Source organism: Cibotium barometz, chromosome 16 (assembly GCF_041138505.1).
Source record: "Cibotium barometz isolate CiBa-2024 chromosome 16, ASM4113850v1, whole genome shotgun sequence".
NCBI classification, from domain to species: Eukaryota; Viridiplantae; Streptophyta; class Polypodiopsida; order Cyatheales; family Cibotiaceae; genus Cibotium; species Cibotium barometz.
This window is the reverse complement of record NC_141061.1, coordinates 8,632,191-8,649,209: the sequence shown is the minus strand read 5'-3', so window position 1 is coordinate 8,649,209 and position 17,019 is coordinate 8,632,191. Positions and strand designations below refer to the sequence as shown.

Here is a 17,019-nt window from a genome sequence, read left to right as displayed (position 1 = left end):
CTCTTGCATCAGCCAAGTAGAGAGGTTGGTCAGGAACTTTCTGTGGTGTGGGCGGGATGGTCAGCCAGCTCGGGCAAAGGTTGCATGGGCAGTTATTACACTTCCGCTGGCTCAGGGAGGTTTGGGCATTATAGATCCAGTCGATCAGAGTAGAGCCTTGTTGGGGAAGCTTATTGTTCGGGGGTTGCTTCCAGGCGCTGAGCCTTGAAAAGAGCTCCTCTTGCAGCGGCTGCAGGCTCGGGCGCCCCCAGTAGGGGGTACTTGGGCACCAGAGATTCGCTGGATCTTCATAGAGATGAGGAGGACAGGTCTCAGTAGAGGATGGGAGGACAGATTTGCTTTGAGTATCCTGAGAGCTTGGGAGCTGCTGAGACCGGGGCTCTCTCAGCGACCTCCTCCTTGTGTTGAGGAGCGGGCCAGACAGCCGCTCATCTGGAGCCTAGCGGTTCGCACGGCGCAGGGTCATATGTTGGGTTCTCGGCCTCGGCTAGCCTGGGGACCTTTAGCGGCAGGCCCAGCTCGTAGTTTTGGAGACTGGCAGGCCTTCTGCAGTCTCCCAGAGGAGATCCAAGTGGAGAGGCTGAGTCACTTCAGAGGGGGGTTTTGATTATGAGGGATGATATTCAGGAGGCACTCACAGAGGAGTGGTTCACGCCTCTCGAGCCAGTGGCCCCACGGTGGATGGGAGCCTTTACACAGTTGGAGATCCTGATTGCAGTCAGAGCTTGCACTGAGGATGGCAGTTGCCTCTACTATGAGATTCAGGATGAGGGCAGACTCCAGAGAGTGGAGGTGGAGTCGCCTTTGGTTGCAGAGTGCACCTTTCAGAGGATTCGGGTAGTGGCCGCCGCTTATCGGAAGTGGCATATTGACCCCGACCCTGCAGATGTGCTCCCGGATTGGCGCATATGGGCATATGCAGCGCGCCCCTTGGCCCGGCTACAGTGGGACCCCGGGGAGTACGAGTGGCATGATCCTTATGCATCCCTTGAGGCCACAGAGATCACCTTTTTCCAGTATACTGTTCGGCTGGGGCGGCATATTTTGACGGCGAGGAGGATTGTCTCTCCAGCGGCAGCGGGGCATTGGCGGCTACAGGGACTCTCACAGGAGTTTCTGGAGGATTTTTGGGCTCGGCTCTGGGCTAGTCGACAGGCCCGCAGGATCTCGACTTTTCAGTGGCTGGTCGCCCACAGGGGCTCAGCAGTTGGCACTTGGCTTGTTTACAGCGGTCTTTCGGCGGCCTGCGTCCGATGCAGCCACCCTATGGAGACACAGAGACATTGCCTTTGGGATTGCCCTCAGGCGCAGCTGATTTGGCTGCGGATGCTGCGTATTCTGGCTCCCCTCTCTCCAGAGGGTATGTTTACGTGGGGTGCCGCTGCTTGGTCGACCTCGTCAGGGCCTGCGATGGGCTATGAGATGGAGCAGGGCAGTCAGGCCATCAGATTTATTAGGGGCCAGCCTCGCCTAGTTCCGACACCGGATTTCTTGTCCGCCAGCTGGACACAGGAGAGGGATTTACGATGGGAGCTCCTCAGCAGCCTCACCATCTGGTTCACCTGGAGGGCCCGGTGCTTCACGGCCTTTGAGGGGAGATTGGAGCCACTAGCAGAGACTGTACGGGGGATTTGGCAGGAGTTGATCCACACCCTGCGAGGACAGTACGACCGCATCCGGGGAGACTCGGATGAGGTGATCTTGCGGCGCCAGGCCTTTCACACCACTTGGCGCTGTGGCCCCTTCTACACCTTACACACGGGATCCCCCTGTTGGCACTACAGGCCACCTGTTTGGCTCTTCCCCCCCCCTATTGTATGATTTAGCCTCTCAGTCCTTTGTGCTGATGCTTGTATTTTGCAGCACCTAGGGAGAGTCTCCCGGGTTGCCATGTTGTATTCACTGCTCTTTTTCTCTTATGAGCAGGAGAGATTTTTTTGTAGCCCTACGGGCGTTTTTATATAACTAATGAAAGGATCTTTTCTCGGAAAAAAAAAGAAGGGAACGTGTTCTTAATCGTGAGTTTATTCAAGGCACGATAATCCACACATGCGGTACGAACCATCCTTCTTCTGTATCAATAAAACTACCAATAAAAGTGACGAACAATAGGGAGAAGAGCTAGGGCACACTATCCCTTTCTCAAGCAAGTCATTAAGTTGCATCATAATCACCTCTTGCTGACTGGCACTCACCCGATAAGGTGGTCTATTAGGGGGAGAGCTACTCGGGATTAGATCAATGCGATGATCCTTGGGTCTCTCTAGTGGTAACTCACCAGGCAAAGCATCACGAAAGCAGTCGCTAAAACCATGCAAAAGCTTTAATCTTTCATGCGTCAAATGATCCACATTTACATTAGTTTGAGCATGTTCAACTTCATCTCTGATAAAAACCAAGTAAGAACAAGTAGACTTTTTCATTACTTTGCGAATTTGTACATGACTGACAATAGGTATGGTGCTTCCTGGAACACAAGCATCTATAACCACTTCCCTACCTCTATGCGAAAAGGAAATTTTGTTGGACTTACAGTCCTCCTTCCGCTCCATACGAGCATGCCAAGGCATTCCCAACAATACATCTCATGAGTTAGATAGCCCTGGATATGAATGCGAAGTTTCCCAATGATAGGAGTTACATTAACCCCTTTACCAACAAAAGCAGCATCAACATTCATTTGCATACCATAATCTAATACATGTAACCCAATAACTGCAGCCATCTCTTCAGAGATGAAGTTATTTGTGGATGCATCATCAAAAAGGAAAAGGGCGTGCTGATCCTTGAGTTGCTCCCAAGCCTTGCATATGGTTCTGTTTTCAGTAGGCTGCCTTGTATTTCCTTGAACATCGGGAATCACATTCACATTAGGCTTCTCAGCTTTGTCTCCTGTATTCTTCGGATTCTTTGGACACTTAAGATACAAGTGGTCCTTACTACCGCATCCAAAACATTTCCTATCTTGTACTATTTGACGAACCTTTCTGGTCACTTTTAGGGGGCTGCCCCTCCTTTTTTTGGTCATAACCAGCCCTCTTCTTGCCTTTATATGGACCCCGAAAATGGTATGTTTTTTGGCAAAACATGCAACCGTTCCGCCACAGTAGCCGAATGAATGAGCTTTTGAAGAGTATGATTTTGGTACACCTCAAGGCTATCCTGTATTACAGAGTGCAAGCCAGCTTCAAACTTTCTTTTCTTCTCTTCTTCATCAAGAGACATGAAGGGGGTTACCTTCAGCAGCACCTTCTAAAATTTGCCCACATAAGTCTGCACAGACTCTCCTTCTTCCTGTTTAAGCCAATCCCATTCCTTCTTCACATTCTTAGCAAAGTTTAGTGGCAAAAATTGTGCATAAAACTGCCTCTTAAAGTCAGTCCAAGAGAGAGCTGCAATGCCATCCAACAACTTTGCCATCGACCAATCACTGGCCGTATCTTTCAAGTGCATGCCCACATGTTGCAGCTTAGACTTCTCTGTGAAGTCTCCGGCACAAAAGGCTATCTCAAATTGCCCGACAAAAGAAAGAGCCTTTGTAGTATCCATCTTTCCATGGAAATTTTCAAATTTTATGTCCTTAAGGCTTATCTCCCGATTTGAATTCTCGGGTCTTCTTCTTGCTACGTAACCTGCCAGGAGAAACAGATTTGTCTCCCTTACTCCGAGAATGAGAAGAGCCTTCATGCTTGGAATGTTCCCGTTTCCGAGAGGCATGATGAGACCGAGAGGAAGCATCATCAGACTCCTTAGAGTTTGTATGAGTGGCATGATGAGACACATCCTTCTTCATCTCTCCTCTTTCTTGCAAGTAAGATTTGGCCATTCCTTGGGATTCGGATGTCCCAACTGGGCAGCCATGGCCTTGAAGACCTCACCATCTGCATCTCTCTTTCTCTTAGACTGCAAAACCCTATGCACATCGAGATCTTCCTGTATGGCTCTCAGTGTTGCAGTCTCATCGCGATATCGCCTAACTTGACGTCTGAGAGTTTCCAACTCAGACAATACATCCGTAAGTGGTGCGGCAAGTGGGGTGTTTTGTACATCCCTGGGCACCTCATCTTGCATCTGTTTGTCGGGTGTATTCATCACATGCTTATCATTACTCACATGATCAGCCATGATTGCAGATCAAAAATTTCTACCGACACTGTAATCTTCTGTGCTCAAAACGCTTTATCTGCTACCCTCAACAACGGGATTTACCACAGACTAGAGAACCGAAGCTCTGATACCACTATCACAAATATGGAAGCATGTGCACAGGAGACCTTATCCCATACATAACAGCATGGCATCATACATAGTATCTGAGAATATCATCATCATACTTTGAAACCACTGAAAACAACAATATGAAAACCTGCACAAAACACAGCACTAAGGGCTGAAGTTGGCCAGCCTCCCCCAAGGTATCTTTATTACCAATAGAGTGTTCGAGTACAAGAGAACGGGTGCCAGAGAGTAAACAGTGTTTAGACTGGCACCAGATACATCCAGAATAAGATGAAAACAAATCAAACAATTGCCTGAGTCCTCAAACTCAAGCTTCCAAGAGTTCCTTGGGCACAACCACACTCTCGTACCTGATCCCATCCTCTAGCAGTGGTGCTGTCTCAAATAACCAGCCATGAAAACCTTGGCATTGGCCACCCGAAGGTTCCACCCTTAGAGCTGCATGCTTCACGTAGGTTTAGAGACAGTTTGCCTTCAAATCTGTCGCGAAGAACCTTGCTGAATTGGACTGAACAGCACTGTTTTCAGCCCACAAACATGCTGTACAGGTCACCCCAAGAGATGAGATGGGTGCCCTGTTGTTTGCCTTGAACCCCGAGCCTTCAGAGCATCAAAGTTCAGCCCGGAAACCTGCTGTATAGCAGTTTACCAGCCTTGTAGAAAAGGGGTTGCTTGCTTCAAGGGAGAGAGAGAGAGAAACGACCAGCTATAAATCAGCCCTGTCAGTAGTCGACCAGCTCTCCCAAGCTGCCAATTGACATTTGTCTCAGGCTAGATACAGACCGCCTTGGGGTGGAACAATACTGCCCAACATGTGGGCAGCCAAGAAGTGCCTTGTGCACTCTTGAATGGGCGTACCCCATTACACACCAACTGCCCATGCCTGTGTTTATTAAAAAACTGACTGCCCATGCATGGGCGCCCCCTTTACACACCGCCCAACATGACCTCGTGCATCTCCACCATCCATAAAAACTTGTGTATACATGCACACATTGAAGGTATGGTAGCTTTGAGAAATCTATTTCTTTGGCGACGTTTTCAATGCCGATAACTTGGTCGAGCTCCTCTGGGGCTTCCTGCTGCACACAAGGGTTGCGAACCAGCTCGGCCATAGCCCATTCGACAGAAATAGCTGTTGTATCCATCCCTGTAGTAATCATGTCCTGGAAAACAACGTAGCAAAGTGGTTGCACATTCCTAACACATTAAATCCACTTCCCCAAAGCAAGCCAATGATGTGAGTGTGTGTGAGATCATGCTGCTTCTGCAGTGTAAGGAGGGCATCAACAAAGTGCTGCTTAGCTTCACCACTTCTCATTCTAGCAATGGTGTGTTCTTGCATGATCAGCTTTGTTAGGTTGTCGCGTCGTGTGCCATGCTTCAAGAATTCCACACTTTGCAGGGGGGACATCCACCTTATCCATGGTATAAACTCAGGCGTCTTGATAGACGCACCAAGCTTCATCCCCTGTGCTATAATTTCCTTGAACTCAATCCCTTGTGGATCAACATTGCCTTCACCATCTACAAATCTCTTACCAAATGCAATCCTTGAACTCAATCCCTTGTTGAAAGCCACGATAGACAAATATCTCTTCACCATGATGGCCTTTGCTTCAGTACCTGGACTCACAACCCCAACCTATTCAATGTATACCTGTGACTCGTGGCGGTGCTCGAGGGACTAGGGCCTTTGACACACTTGTTGATACCATCAATGCATATTAAAACATTTAAACATGGCCACAGCCTTAACACATATCCATCATCACTTTGCATAAAACATAAAGTTGGACAAAACATCCACAAATGTTGAAAATGGAGCTTGCACATGTGACACCACAGAGGCCGGAATGAGCCGACCCCCCCCCCCCCCTTGGAGTATTTTATTACCCAAGGAGAATAATATCATGCACAAGCTTTGAGGGCCTTACTCTCCTCACGGGAGATGCCGGGTTATCCATATACAAATGCCATAACACAGCCCAACACGAGGCTACCAAGCTGGAACACAGGCTGTAGAAATGCCGAGCCAACAATATAATCCATATACCTCCATGTGGGTACTGATTCTTTCCCAAAAACCATGGGTCTTTATGCAATAGAGCTGGTACAACAGGTTCAGCTCTCCATTCAGCCGGTATAGTAGGTACAATGGTTGGTACAGCCAAAACAGTGGCTGGTACAGCCGGTACAAGGGTTGGTACAGCCAGAATAGTGGCTGGTACAGTAGGCACAGTGGCTGTTATAGTTGGTACAGCAGGTACAACAAGTACAAGGGCTGATACAACAGGTACAAGGGCTTGTACAGCAAGTACAAGGGTTGGTACAACAAGTACAATGGCTAGAAATCATAATAAACGATTAAATATCCTTGCCTTGAGTATTTCTTCGGGATGGAAGCCTCCAAAACAGTCCCCAACAGTCGGTATTCTTCATGGGCAGCCTAGAGAGAGAAAGAGAGTAGCCATCCTTAGGGCAGCCTGTAACGGTGGCAGAGGCTAGTGTGCAGCAAGAAAGCCTCCATTAATGAAGAGAGAGGGCTCCAATTTATAGATTTGGGCCTCCCATGAGCTAAAATGGCAAGAGAGGGCTACAATGACAAGTGGAGAGCCGCACAATAGCTGAAGTTATAAGTGTGAGGCCACTTGTCTCACTTTGATCCACTTTGTAACAAGTGTCAGGCCACTTGTCTCACTTTGGTCCACTTTTTTGCCACATGTCCCAATCTAAGAGATGGGTCCTTCCATAAACTTTATCTCTAAAAATATCCCAACTGATAGACATTCTGTCATATAGGCACTTTGCCAACTCTTGGTATCATCTCAATTCGAGATGTAATTATCCCTTCGTGTAGATTGGACCAATGAATGCGGTATTCCGTATCTCTTTGTTCTGCATGTTCTGTATTATCTTTGTTCTGTATTGTCAGATAAATCTATTTCATTCCCTCTTCTCCTCTCGAAGAGAGCATGGTGTAGCCACAATAACTGTGGTGATGGGATTCAAGTCCCCAACTCTCTATTTGTATGGATGGAAATTACTTGGGTATTGATGAAGTTTGGGAGCAACTTGTAAGTTACGGGGTGCCTGCATGTTACTATGTGGGTAAGTGATAATTGATTACCAGATTGGGTCGAAGAAATAGATTTCTCAAAGCTACCATACCTTCAAAGGATAGTAACCAATCAATTTGCTTGGTGTGGGTATTGTCACGAGCCTCGACATTTCCTAGTATGAAAGGGGTCTGGTGGACTCCAAGATGTCTAAATATTTGGAAAGTACAAGCTTTGGGAATGGGGGATTATCCTAGAATACAAAGGACCACACTCCTAAAATTTAGGAGAGTTGCTATTTTTGGTCCGACTCCGATGGAAATTCTGTTCGCGGGAATACATAACATGGAGAAACTACAGAATATACGGGGTTATACATAACATGCAGAGTTCTTATGAGGTGCTTAAGGAAAGGCTATTACCTACCACTATCCATAAAGACAAAAAATCGGAAAATCAGACATCTTGTCATTCCATTGGGATTTAAAACAAGATGCGGCCAAGGTGGTGATCTACACCAAATGTCAAGTAATTTAAACTCCTAATAACCCATGATTTTAATATTGATTCAAATGCAAATATATACAAGCAAATACGACCCTTTACATTAAAATCAATCTGCATTTGTAACATGCACCATGCATTCATGCCTTACACACTGTTCCAGGCGCCATGCATTCATGCAATAGAGTATACAAGCGCAGAGTACACGCAGAGTATACGCAGAGTATATACACGCAGAGACTACGTAGAGTATATATACGCAGAGTACATGCAGATATATATACATGAGGATATATATACGCAGAGTACATGCAGAGTATACACAACATGCATCACAACAGAGTATATATACATGCAATAACTATATGCACGGAGTATACACAGCATGCATCACAACATGAAGTGACGAGTACACAACATGCATCAAAATATAAAAACATGTAGATATATACACGTAGAGATTGAGGAGCAAGAAAGTGAAAAATATGTAGAGAATACTTGGATGCTTTTCGCTCTGCAAATCGATTCTAGAGTAGTATATACTGGCAGAGAGCCGGCGGTGTATATATACGCAGAGTACACGCAGATATATATAAATGCAGAGTACACGCAGAGTATACAAAAACGAGTATACAACATACATCAAAAAAGCAATAACATGCAGATATATACGCAGAGTTTGAGGAGCAAGAAAGAGAAAAACACAGAGCATACCTGGATGATTTTCGCTTTGCAAATCGATTGTGGAGGGCTGAAAAAAACGCAGAACCAAGAGCGCAGTGTGCTGGAAAAAACGCAGAACCAAGAACCTCGATATATTGTTGCAGAATGGCGGGAAGGATCGATGGCATGGTCCACCAAGTGCAACGTGATTGGATGGAGGTAGGTGCGCCCATGTTTGGGCAGTCAAGCTGGGCTACCGAGGCTCTCGCGAAATAGGGGCAGGAGGTGGAGGCCACGGTGGCAGACGAGCACCTAGGAGACATGGTGGTGTGTAAGGCACCAATGCATGGTGCTGCACCCCATTGGTCCAACGCCACGCGTTTAGGTGGCCGTTAGGCTGTGTGTAAAGAGCCTCAAGCCCAAGGTGTTCCACCTCCAAAAACAGTTGAAAAGGGGAGGCATCTAGTTGATTTTGGCCCTCCCCTCCTAGAATAGCAACTTGTGGATCTTATTATGGCTTGATGGGCTGCAGTGTATGTGAACACTTTATAATTTGTCCGCCAAAATTGTGTATGTGAACACCCGTACTCATAAACCTTAATATAGTAAAATATAAGCTGTAAATTGAGTTTGGGGTCAATTACCACTTGCAAAACCCATAAGATCACCGTCTTAGTCCCAAACAGGTGTGCACACACGCGTCCATAGGGTTTCCAGGCGTCCCCAAAACCCATGGACAATCACAAGCAGAAATACCAGGCATTGTCCAGGCAGTCGAGACAAGTCATTCATGGATGTCAAAACACACTCAAATGCTTTATGCATAATATTGTGGATTCCATCTCCCAACTTATTCATCTTGTTCCGAACCCTTCTCGGGCACCACCCATACAGGTTAAATGAATGCTCACCAAGGTGTCCACTCTTCCATGAGACTTCATGAGCATGCCAGGAACTCTCACCAGGGTATCCACCCTTCCATGAAGCCCTTCCACATGTAACCATTCATACCAGGAGCTCACACTAGGATCTCAATCCTTCCATGGAGTCCTTCCACATGTACTAAACCATGCCTAGAACAGACACCAGGGTCTATACCTACCCTTCCTGGTGTTCCTCTACCTGTGTATAGTCATAAAGTGTGGGCAAATGTAGTGCTCCTTTGTCTCGACCTCCGAAGAGAGTAGTCTACAGGTCATATCCTCTCGGGCAATACCCTTTGCTCTCTGTGTCTCCACTTTGAGGTGGTAAGATGAGAACCAAGCCAGAAGACGAGGCCTGGATGAATCCCATCACGACTGCATGGCATGTGACATGTTTGTGAAGATATGACAGCTTTTGGATGAGTTTATCTGTTGAGACCCTCAAGAAGTGAGCTCTGTAGGATTGCGTAGCTTAACACTAGTTTGGTACCAAAACAGGACAGTTAAGTGTCCTTTTTTGGGGGTTGCGAAAAAAAATCAAACTCCTAATGTAGGCTTTAAAAACCAAAATGCTTCATTGGGCATGTAGAACATAACCCTATGCATATGTAAAAAATGCTAAACATATAAAATGCCTTTTTATTTGGAAGTACATAAGCAACAAAGTAGCATATGTCTTGAAAATGAACATTTTTCAGGATTTTTCCAAATATGCAAGCATCATTCTCTCAAAAAAAAAAATCCAATGATATCAATAGCAATTTTTTCCAATATATTTTGATAGCATACATCAGTCCAAGGAGATAGAAGTTCACCAAAAAAATCATTTTCCTTTCCTAGAATTTTTTCCAAAAAAGTTGCATAAAATCAGCTAAAGTAACGCGTATTATCAAAACTCAATCACGCCACTAAAAGATAATGTAGCCCTATCAATGAGAATGTTGATTATTGGTTTTCATGCTTGAGATGAGATAAATAAGCCATAATTTGATGTGTATGACACTAACTTAGCCTCCACTTAAGTAGGTTCTTATCGCCTAGTTCTAAAAAAACTGTAAAAAATAAAAATGCAAAATTTGATCATCTTTTATCAAAAACTAATCATAACTATGCTTGCACAAGTAGTCTACACCTATAGTTACAACAAATAATGCACTTACACAGCTTTTCCCTTTGATGAAAATCAAAATTAGGCTCATAATTAGACATTTTATGTATTAAAAACAAGTTGCGCAAAAGGCCATGTATGAGAAGAGGCCCAAAAAGTGGCTATAAAGTTTTGGAAAATTCAAAACAAAGTAGTATTTACCCTATATAACATGGGTGCACCTCAAGTTTTACATTATTAGCTTGCATATGGAAGGAGAAAAATTCATGCTCCACCTGTATATAAAAAACGTCATTTCAATATTAGCGAGTCAAAAATTTATCCAATAATTGTCGTTTGATGATTCTAGGATTTAGTTTATATCATGGGCTTTCCATCAAGCCAAGTTTCATGATCAAACTATGTCCCTTCTAAAAGTTGTCCAAATTACTACTATTTTTTGAAAACAGCAAAAATCATGCATTTTATCAGCATGTGTCTAAGAAAATTAAAATATTGCCTTGCAAAAGCTAAGAAAAGTGCAATTTAAAAAATCTCAAGGATTTTTTGGGTCTTGAGGAACATCTATGGATGTTAAGCATTTCAAAACTCTTAATAGATTGCCCACAAAAATTCAAGAACTTTTCAGGACACTTTAGTGTCTCAGGACACTTAAGTGTCCAATTACAGAACTAGTGTTAAGGGGTGCGAGCCAACTTCCAAGTGGTGTGGGTGTGTAGGTTGAGGAGATGAGATTGAATGTTCCAGTTGGTATCTGGATGGGTGTGACGGAGGGAGGGGGCATCTAGGTTGTACTGGAAAAGTGATAAGCGACCCATATGGAGCCCGTATGAGGAACCAACAGTTGACTTTAGCATACCATACTCAATCATGTTCTTGCTCTGCTAAGCCTTGGTAACCAATGACATGTCATTGTCTGGAAAAGTGCATCTACCACTAGGGGGGGCTGCCCCAAACTATGCCAGGACGCGAGGGTGTGGTACCGATGGTTTACTCTATATCATGCCGGAGATTATCTTGACCTAGAGCCTCTCAATCCTCCTCACGGAGGTATGGCCACATATAATTGGACCCCATACATCACTGTTGGCATTGGGTTTACTAAGGTGTCAAAGAGCCATTTCTTTAGTACTACGTTCTTGGAAGTGTCTCTAGAAGAACTGCCTCTCGGGAGGGCCAGAGCTGTGTAACTTCTTGTTAATCTAGCTTGGGCTCCCGGAAGCCAAGGTGCATTGTGAAAATTGGACCAGAGAAGGTGGCTCCTAAGTATACATATGATGTGACAGTATCTACGGGGTCTCTCATGTAGGTAAACTGATGGCGGGAAGCTACGGAGTGAGAGGTGTTAAAGATCATAACCTTTGCCTTCCCAAGGTTAACCGTGAGGTTTCGTTGCCCACAAAAGCTGTAATGCATCCTATTGCCTCTGTAATCACTCGGCTGAATCTGAAGGTGTAATCCATCCTAGTGCCTCTGTGACATACCTCCTGGAGGTCTGATCCAGGGAGCAATAACTGACTCATAAAGTTCCGTGATGCCCCATATCATCTTTGATGGTATACAAATCCTGCAAATGTCTGAGGAGGCATGTCCAGGAAATTGTGTCAAAAGCTCTATGGAAATCTACAAAGTAACAGTAAACACGGTGTCCCTGTGATCCGGCCGCCTCAATCATGGCCCTGAGATGTGGAGTATGTCCTCTGGAAACTGGCTTGCCCTATGGCTCTGTATCCATGCATCTTTGCCATGGAGCTAAGCTCTGACTGTAGCACCAATCAATAAAGCATGGCTACTGTGTGACCAATCATGAGTCCTCTAGTTGCTGGGATCTGGTGGGTCCCAGGCTTTGGGGATGGGGCTGATGGTTTTGGTGGACTAGGAGGCTGGGAAACGACGACATAAAGCTCTGTTGAACATGTGTGCCGATAGAGGGGCAAGAGCGTCACATGCGTGTGCAACATGCTCTGTTGGTAATCTCTCATGGTCCTGGGCACAACCGTTTTGGAGTTTGTGTATGGCTGTAGAGGCATTAGAGACAGTGAAGGGTTGATGAGGTGAGTGGCAATGACTGTGCAATGGACTATTGTGGCATAATACGTGAAGGAATTTACAATACCCTTTGGCAAAGAAGAAAATTTGTAAGGTGAGTTGAAGTCGTTATTGTCTCCCTCTGGAGCTGCAGCTGGGGGGGGTGCGGGAGCCCCCTGCTTCTGACACAGTATCATGGGGCTTAATTTGTGGTGTATGATTGGTGCATCAATTGTTGATTAGTTGGCAATTACAGACTATTTTTTAAAGGCTTTCTCTGTTGAACGAGGAACATGACATTTGAGTAACTATACACATGGAATGTCGGTATACAAGGTCAATTTGTAGTTCCTAATCATCCTTCATGTACCTTGCATATTTTTGTTTATGCAGGTATGCATTGTGACTGGAACGTTTTTTCTGATCAACAATTCTGTGGTAAAATTCTATTTTAAAATTATTCAATTTCGTGCATATCTAGTCTCAAGATCTAGAGCTCAAATGTGTGTGTGGTGGTCGTGGTCGTGGTCGTGGTTGTAGTAGTGGTGGTGGTAGTTGTTGTGGTGGTGGTGGTAGTGGTGGTTATTGTTGTTGTTGTTGTTGTTGTGTGTGTGATATATATATATATATATATGTGTGTGTGTGTGTGTGTGTGTGTGTGTGTACATATGTATGCATGCATGAATGTATGTATGTGTGCCCTCAATAGGCCAATATATCTCTCAATAGTTAATTGAGCCTTGGTCTACACATTGGGATTGATATCGCTCACTCTCATAAGTTGGAGTAAGGTAGCTTTCTGATAGTTACCTTCGCTTGCCATAGCATCCATCTTTCTGGCCATCATTTATCAGCAACTGCCTTATGTCGATGTTTCTTAAGATCTTGCATTCTGCACAAACACCTTCCAACATGGAGTCACCATAGCATAGATGGTAAAGCGAAAGAGGGTTGAGGGTGCCTGCTCCAAAGATAAGGTTGTGAATGTTCTGTGTCTTGTCTACGTGTCACTTATATCCTGTTAGAGGGTTGAGGGTGCCTGCTCCAAAGATAAGGTTGTGAATGTTCTGTGTCTTGTCTCAACTATGGGAGCAGGGCTCTTGGGAGCAGGGCTCTTCATAGATGTGCCACCTCTATTCAATATATAGGTGACAAGAGGCCAGACTAACCAAAGAAATAAATCGGGTCATCAGAGGACCCCTTCAATGGTCATATCTATGCACAAGACATGGGTGCTGCATGCACCACAATCACTTTCCTTACTTGTGCAGGCGAGTCTTGTTTATTTTCAAGCTACAGAGGAAGCGGGTGAGGTAGGCCATGCTTAGAGGATTACAGAATATTCTTCACATGCTTTTGTCCATGAGACAACTTAGCATACATGGAGAAACCCTTTGCCTTTAGCATCTCTACATATTTTTGGTATCATTTGGGGTCCAGCCTTATATGGTTGTTAATGTTGTTTAATCTCTATCATAGATTGTTGGCTTACATGCAAGCTTGCATACACATGTGCTACAAACATATACATGTGCACGTGTATGCACTGGAGCACTCTTGTACACGTGTGCCAAATGTGTAAGATATTTTTAAAAAATTGATGGTCATGTTTTATTTGTTTAACAGTTGATGGCACAGCGAGGAGTTGCAAATGGTGTTTCTATGAGTGCAATGTCGCTCTTTAGAGCTATTGGTCCGGCGAGTGCAGGAGCCTTGTACGTGAAATTCTTCTACTTTGTGAGATGATGCCTTTATTTTTATATACATGTTTATGGTTAGCCTTTGTTGCCATTGTATTTGCTCAATCCTCTTGGTTGTTTCTAGTACTAGGTTTGTTGGTATCCTTGCATTGATTGACAGCTTTATTGGCTAGAATATATAGCAAGCTGTCCCTAGCAGAAAAGTCAGGACTTTGCTTGCTGAAAATTGGCTTGGTTTAGAAAGGTTTCATCCACATTTTCTGTACCATATCAGAGAGTATTTATACTACTTTAAGAGCACCCTAAGGCAGGCAAAAGGATCTCTAAGTACACATTGCCCCATGCTTTTTTTTCATATGGACATGGCCCAATGCTTTGTTTCCATAAAACTAGCAGTCATCTGCTTGATGTTTTCGACCTCGTCTGGATGATTTTCTTCTTCTTTTCCCACTATGTAATATCAAAATAATATTTGCATGCTACAGATCCTACAAGCTAGACATGCCAAAGTCATCACGTGAGGAAACACAGGGTCACAGAATATTCCTGAATAAGAGAATCAATTCCATCCTTACCGAACTTCTTGGTTGGTTGCTTGAAGGGTCTTACGAAGTTCTATACCTCCTTTCTGATCTTGTCTCAGGGGCATAAGTGGATGTTGAGTTATTACATCTGCTGGTGCTCTCTGTCCAGTCCTTTGGCATACATCCCATCCTTTGTTGAATTTGCTAGCATCTCCCGTAACGTTGGGTCACCTGAGGCCTGCCTGCATAATTTTTCTGGCTGTTGTATTCGAGGAAGATTGGGGCTGCGATAAATGTGCATGCAAGGCATTCCCCAAGATGTTCGTTGTGTGCACAATGCCTTTTTGTTAACATGCATGCGTGTTAGAGGGTATGACAAATCAAACATTCAGAGGCCTTCATTTTCTTTGCATGCGCATTAACTTTGTGAAGATGGATCACAGATTCTCTTGGGCTCAGGCACGGGATAGTTCTTTACTGCCAGGTTTTTGCTCATGAGTTCTCTTAATCTTTTATGTTTGCTTAGTGTTTCCATGAGATTTGTCATTGTTATAACAAATGTCCAACCCCAGCTCTGACGACGTTCATATTCTTTAATTATGTTGCAGGCATGTGGATGGTGTTCTTCATTTTGAGCCTGGTCTGCTTGGCCGCTTTTATTGAGACATTCGAACCGATATTACCTCGAGCTCTTGACAACCCCATACCTGAAGGGGTCCAAGATGATCTTAAGTTCAAGCGTGCTCTCTCTTTCACCTTCTGAGTGCACTTGCGGTTTCTAGGTAGGTCTCTTTTTTGATAAACATACACCTTTGATGTGTAAGGTTCTTTTTTTGAAGAACCTGCACATTTCTATGTGCAAGCTTAATTGAAACATGGAACAGTTTTCCTTTCAGGCTTCCAGCCATCTGTTCAGGCCGTGTGGCAAACCAGGCTACGGCATGAGGCCGCCCACCGTCAGCTGTGTTGATGGTTGTGCACTGTGTACAACAGAGTGTGTGAGATTCATCTGTCATATGCAGCAGTTATATCTTGTTCTTTTGCTGCATGTTACATGAACACATCCTGTGTTTCACATTGTGTAGAGGTCTTCTTTTCATTATATTATCTGCAATTCTCTCTTTTCAAGATCAAATTACTTGTGGGATTTGAGAAAAGCTAAGTGGAGAAGGTTAACTCAGCAGTCAGTCATATTTTTCTCTCTCTCTCTCTCTCTCTCTCTCTCTCTCTCTCTCTCCCCCCCCCCCCAAAAAAAAAAAAAAAACTGAGCCTCTTTTATTAAAAAGGGTGGAACCGCTTTTGTAGGTTTAACATAAAGGTAGGGATGAAAAAGGGGCGAGTACAAAAAACATCCCAATAAATTTTTTATATGCCTTCACTAATGTGATCATAAATGCTACTATGCTACTAAATTTTGAAGTAAAGAGTTACATGTATGTACTAGTGTTCGTTTGATTATAATCACCTTAGGTTAGTTAAGGTAATGCACGTAAATTCTCTCAACTGTTTAAGTATATTTAGTATTTTGAATTGAAAGAACAAAGGGGTTTCTAGTTTGTGATGTAAGATATGCATTCTTTAACACATCATACATAACTTGCTGTCTACCTTATGCATTCTTTTTTTTTTGGTACTTTCAAAGTTACCTAATTTGGTTGTGACAACATTAAAACACACTTGAATGAAGAATGAAATGTGAGCTTATACAATTGTTATGAACTATCTATCACCACCAATTTGCTCATGTGTTGACATTTGTAAAAATTCTATGTAAGCATGCATGTTCAAAGAGTTATTTCCCATTGAAAGGTAGAGATTTTAGCATGCACTTTCATGCGCCAAAGTTTCAATGTGAAAATGGCAAGAGGAAAATGTATCCATTAAACCAAGAGGTTCACTTAACCACCTAAAAAATGTAAAGGAATGGAAGTGCAACCAATAAACCGATAGGTTGTATTAACTATCTGCAAAATAGTCAAGTTCTCTCTCTCTCTCTCTCTAATGTTTTTTGATACAATCAGTTTTGACATGCATTCAAATACTTTGTTCTCATAGATCATTTGGTCTTTTGTAGATGTTAATAGTAAACACACACACACATACTCTCTCTCTCTCTCTCTCTCTCTCTCTCTCTCTGTCTCTCTTTGGGTATCCTTCGCTTATGTCCAATTCTAAAAAACTATGACTAAATAGATATGGAGGTTGTGAAGATGAGCCTAGTAGGGTAACATGGTTTTATCCATTAGGCATGTATCGTACTTAATGTCAAAT

General features: G+C 43.9%; 1 protein-coding gene across 7 annotated transcripts in view; it reads left to right on the top strand.

The window, feature by feature from the left end:
* Positions 1 to 15,883, top strand: part of LOC147630336 (protein ZINC INDUCED FACILITATOR-LIKE 1-like) — a 66,333-nt gene extending 50,450 nt beyond the window's left edge. For 4 of the 7 annotated variants that reach the window (XM_086810174.1, XM_086810170.1, XM_086810175.1 and 1 more), the window contains 4 exons: positions 12,918 to 12,962; positions 14,151 to 14,239; positions 15,192 to 15,232; positions 15,357 to 15,883. In XM_086810174.1, the coding sequence (XP_086666300.1) occupies positions 12,918 to 12,962; positions 14,151 to 14,239; positions 15,192 to 15,232; positions 15,357 to 15,511 (330 nt within the window). In that variant the 3' untranslated portion in view covers positions 15,512 to 15,883. The remainder of the gene's footprint in view (positions 1 to 12,917; positions 12,963 to 14,150; positions 14,240 to 15,191; positions 15,233 to 15,356) is intronic. The other 3 variants (XM_086810172.1, XM_086810176.1, XM_086810173.1) reach the window with 2 other exon arrangements.
* The last annotated feature ends 1,136 nt before the right edge of the window (positions 15,884 to 17,019 follow it).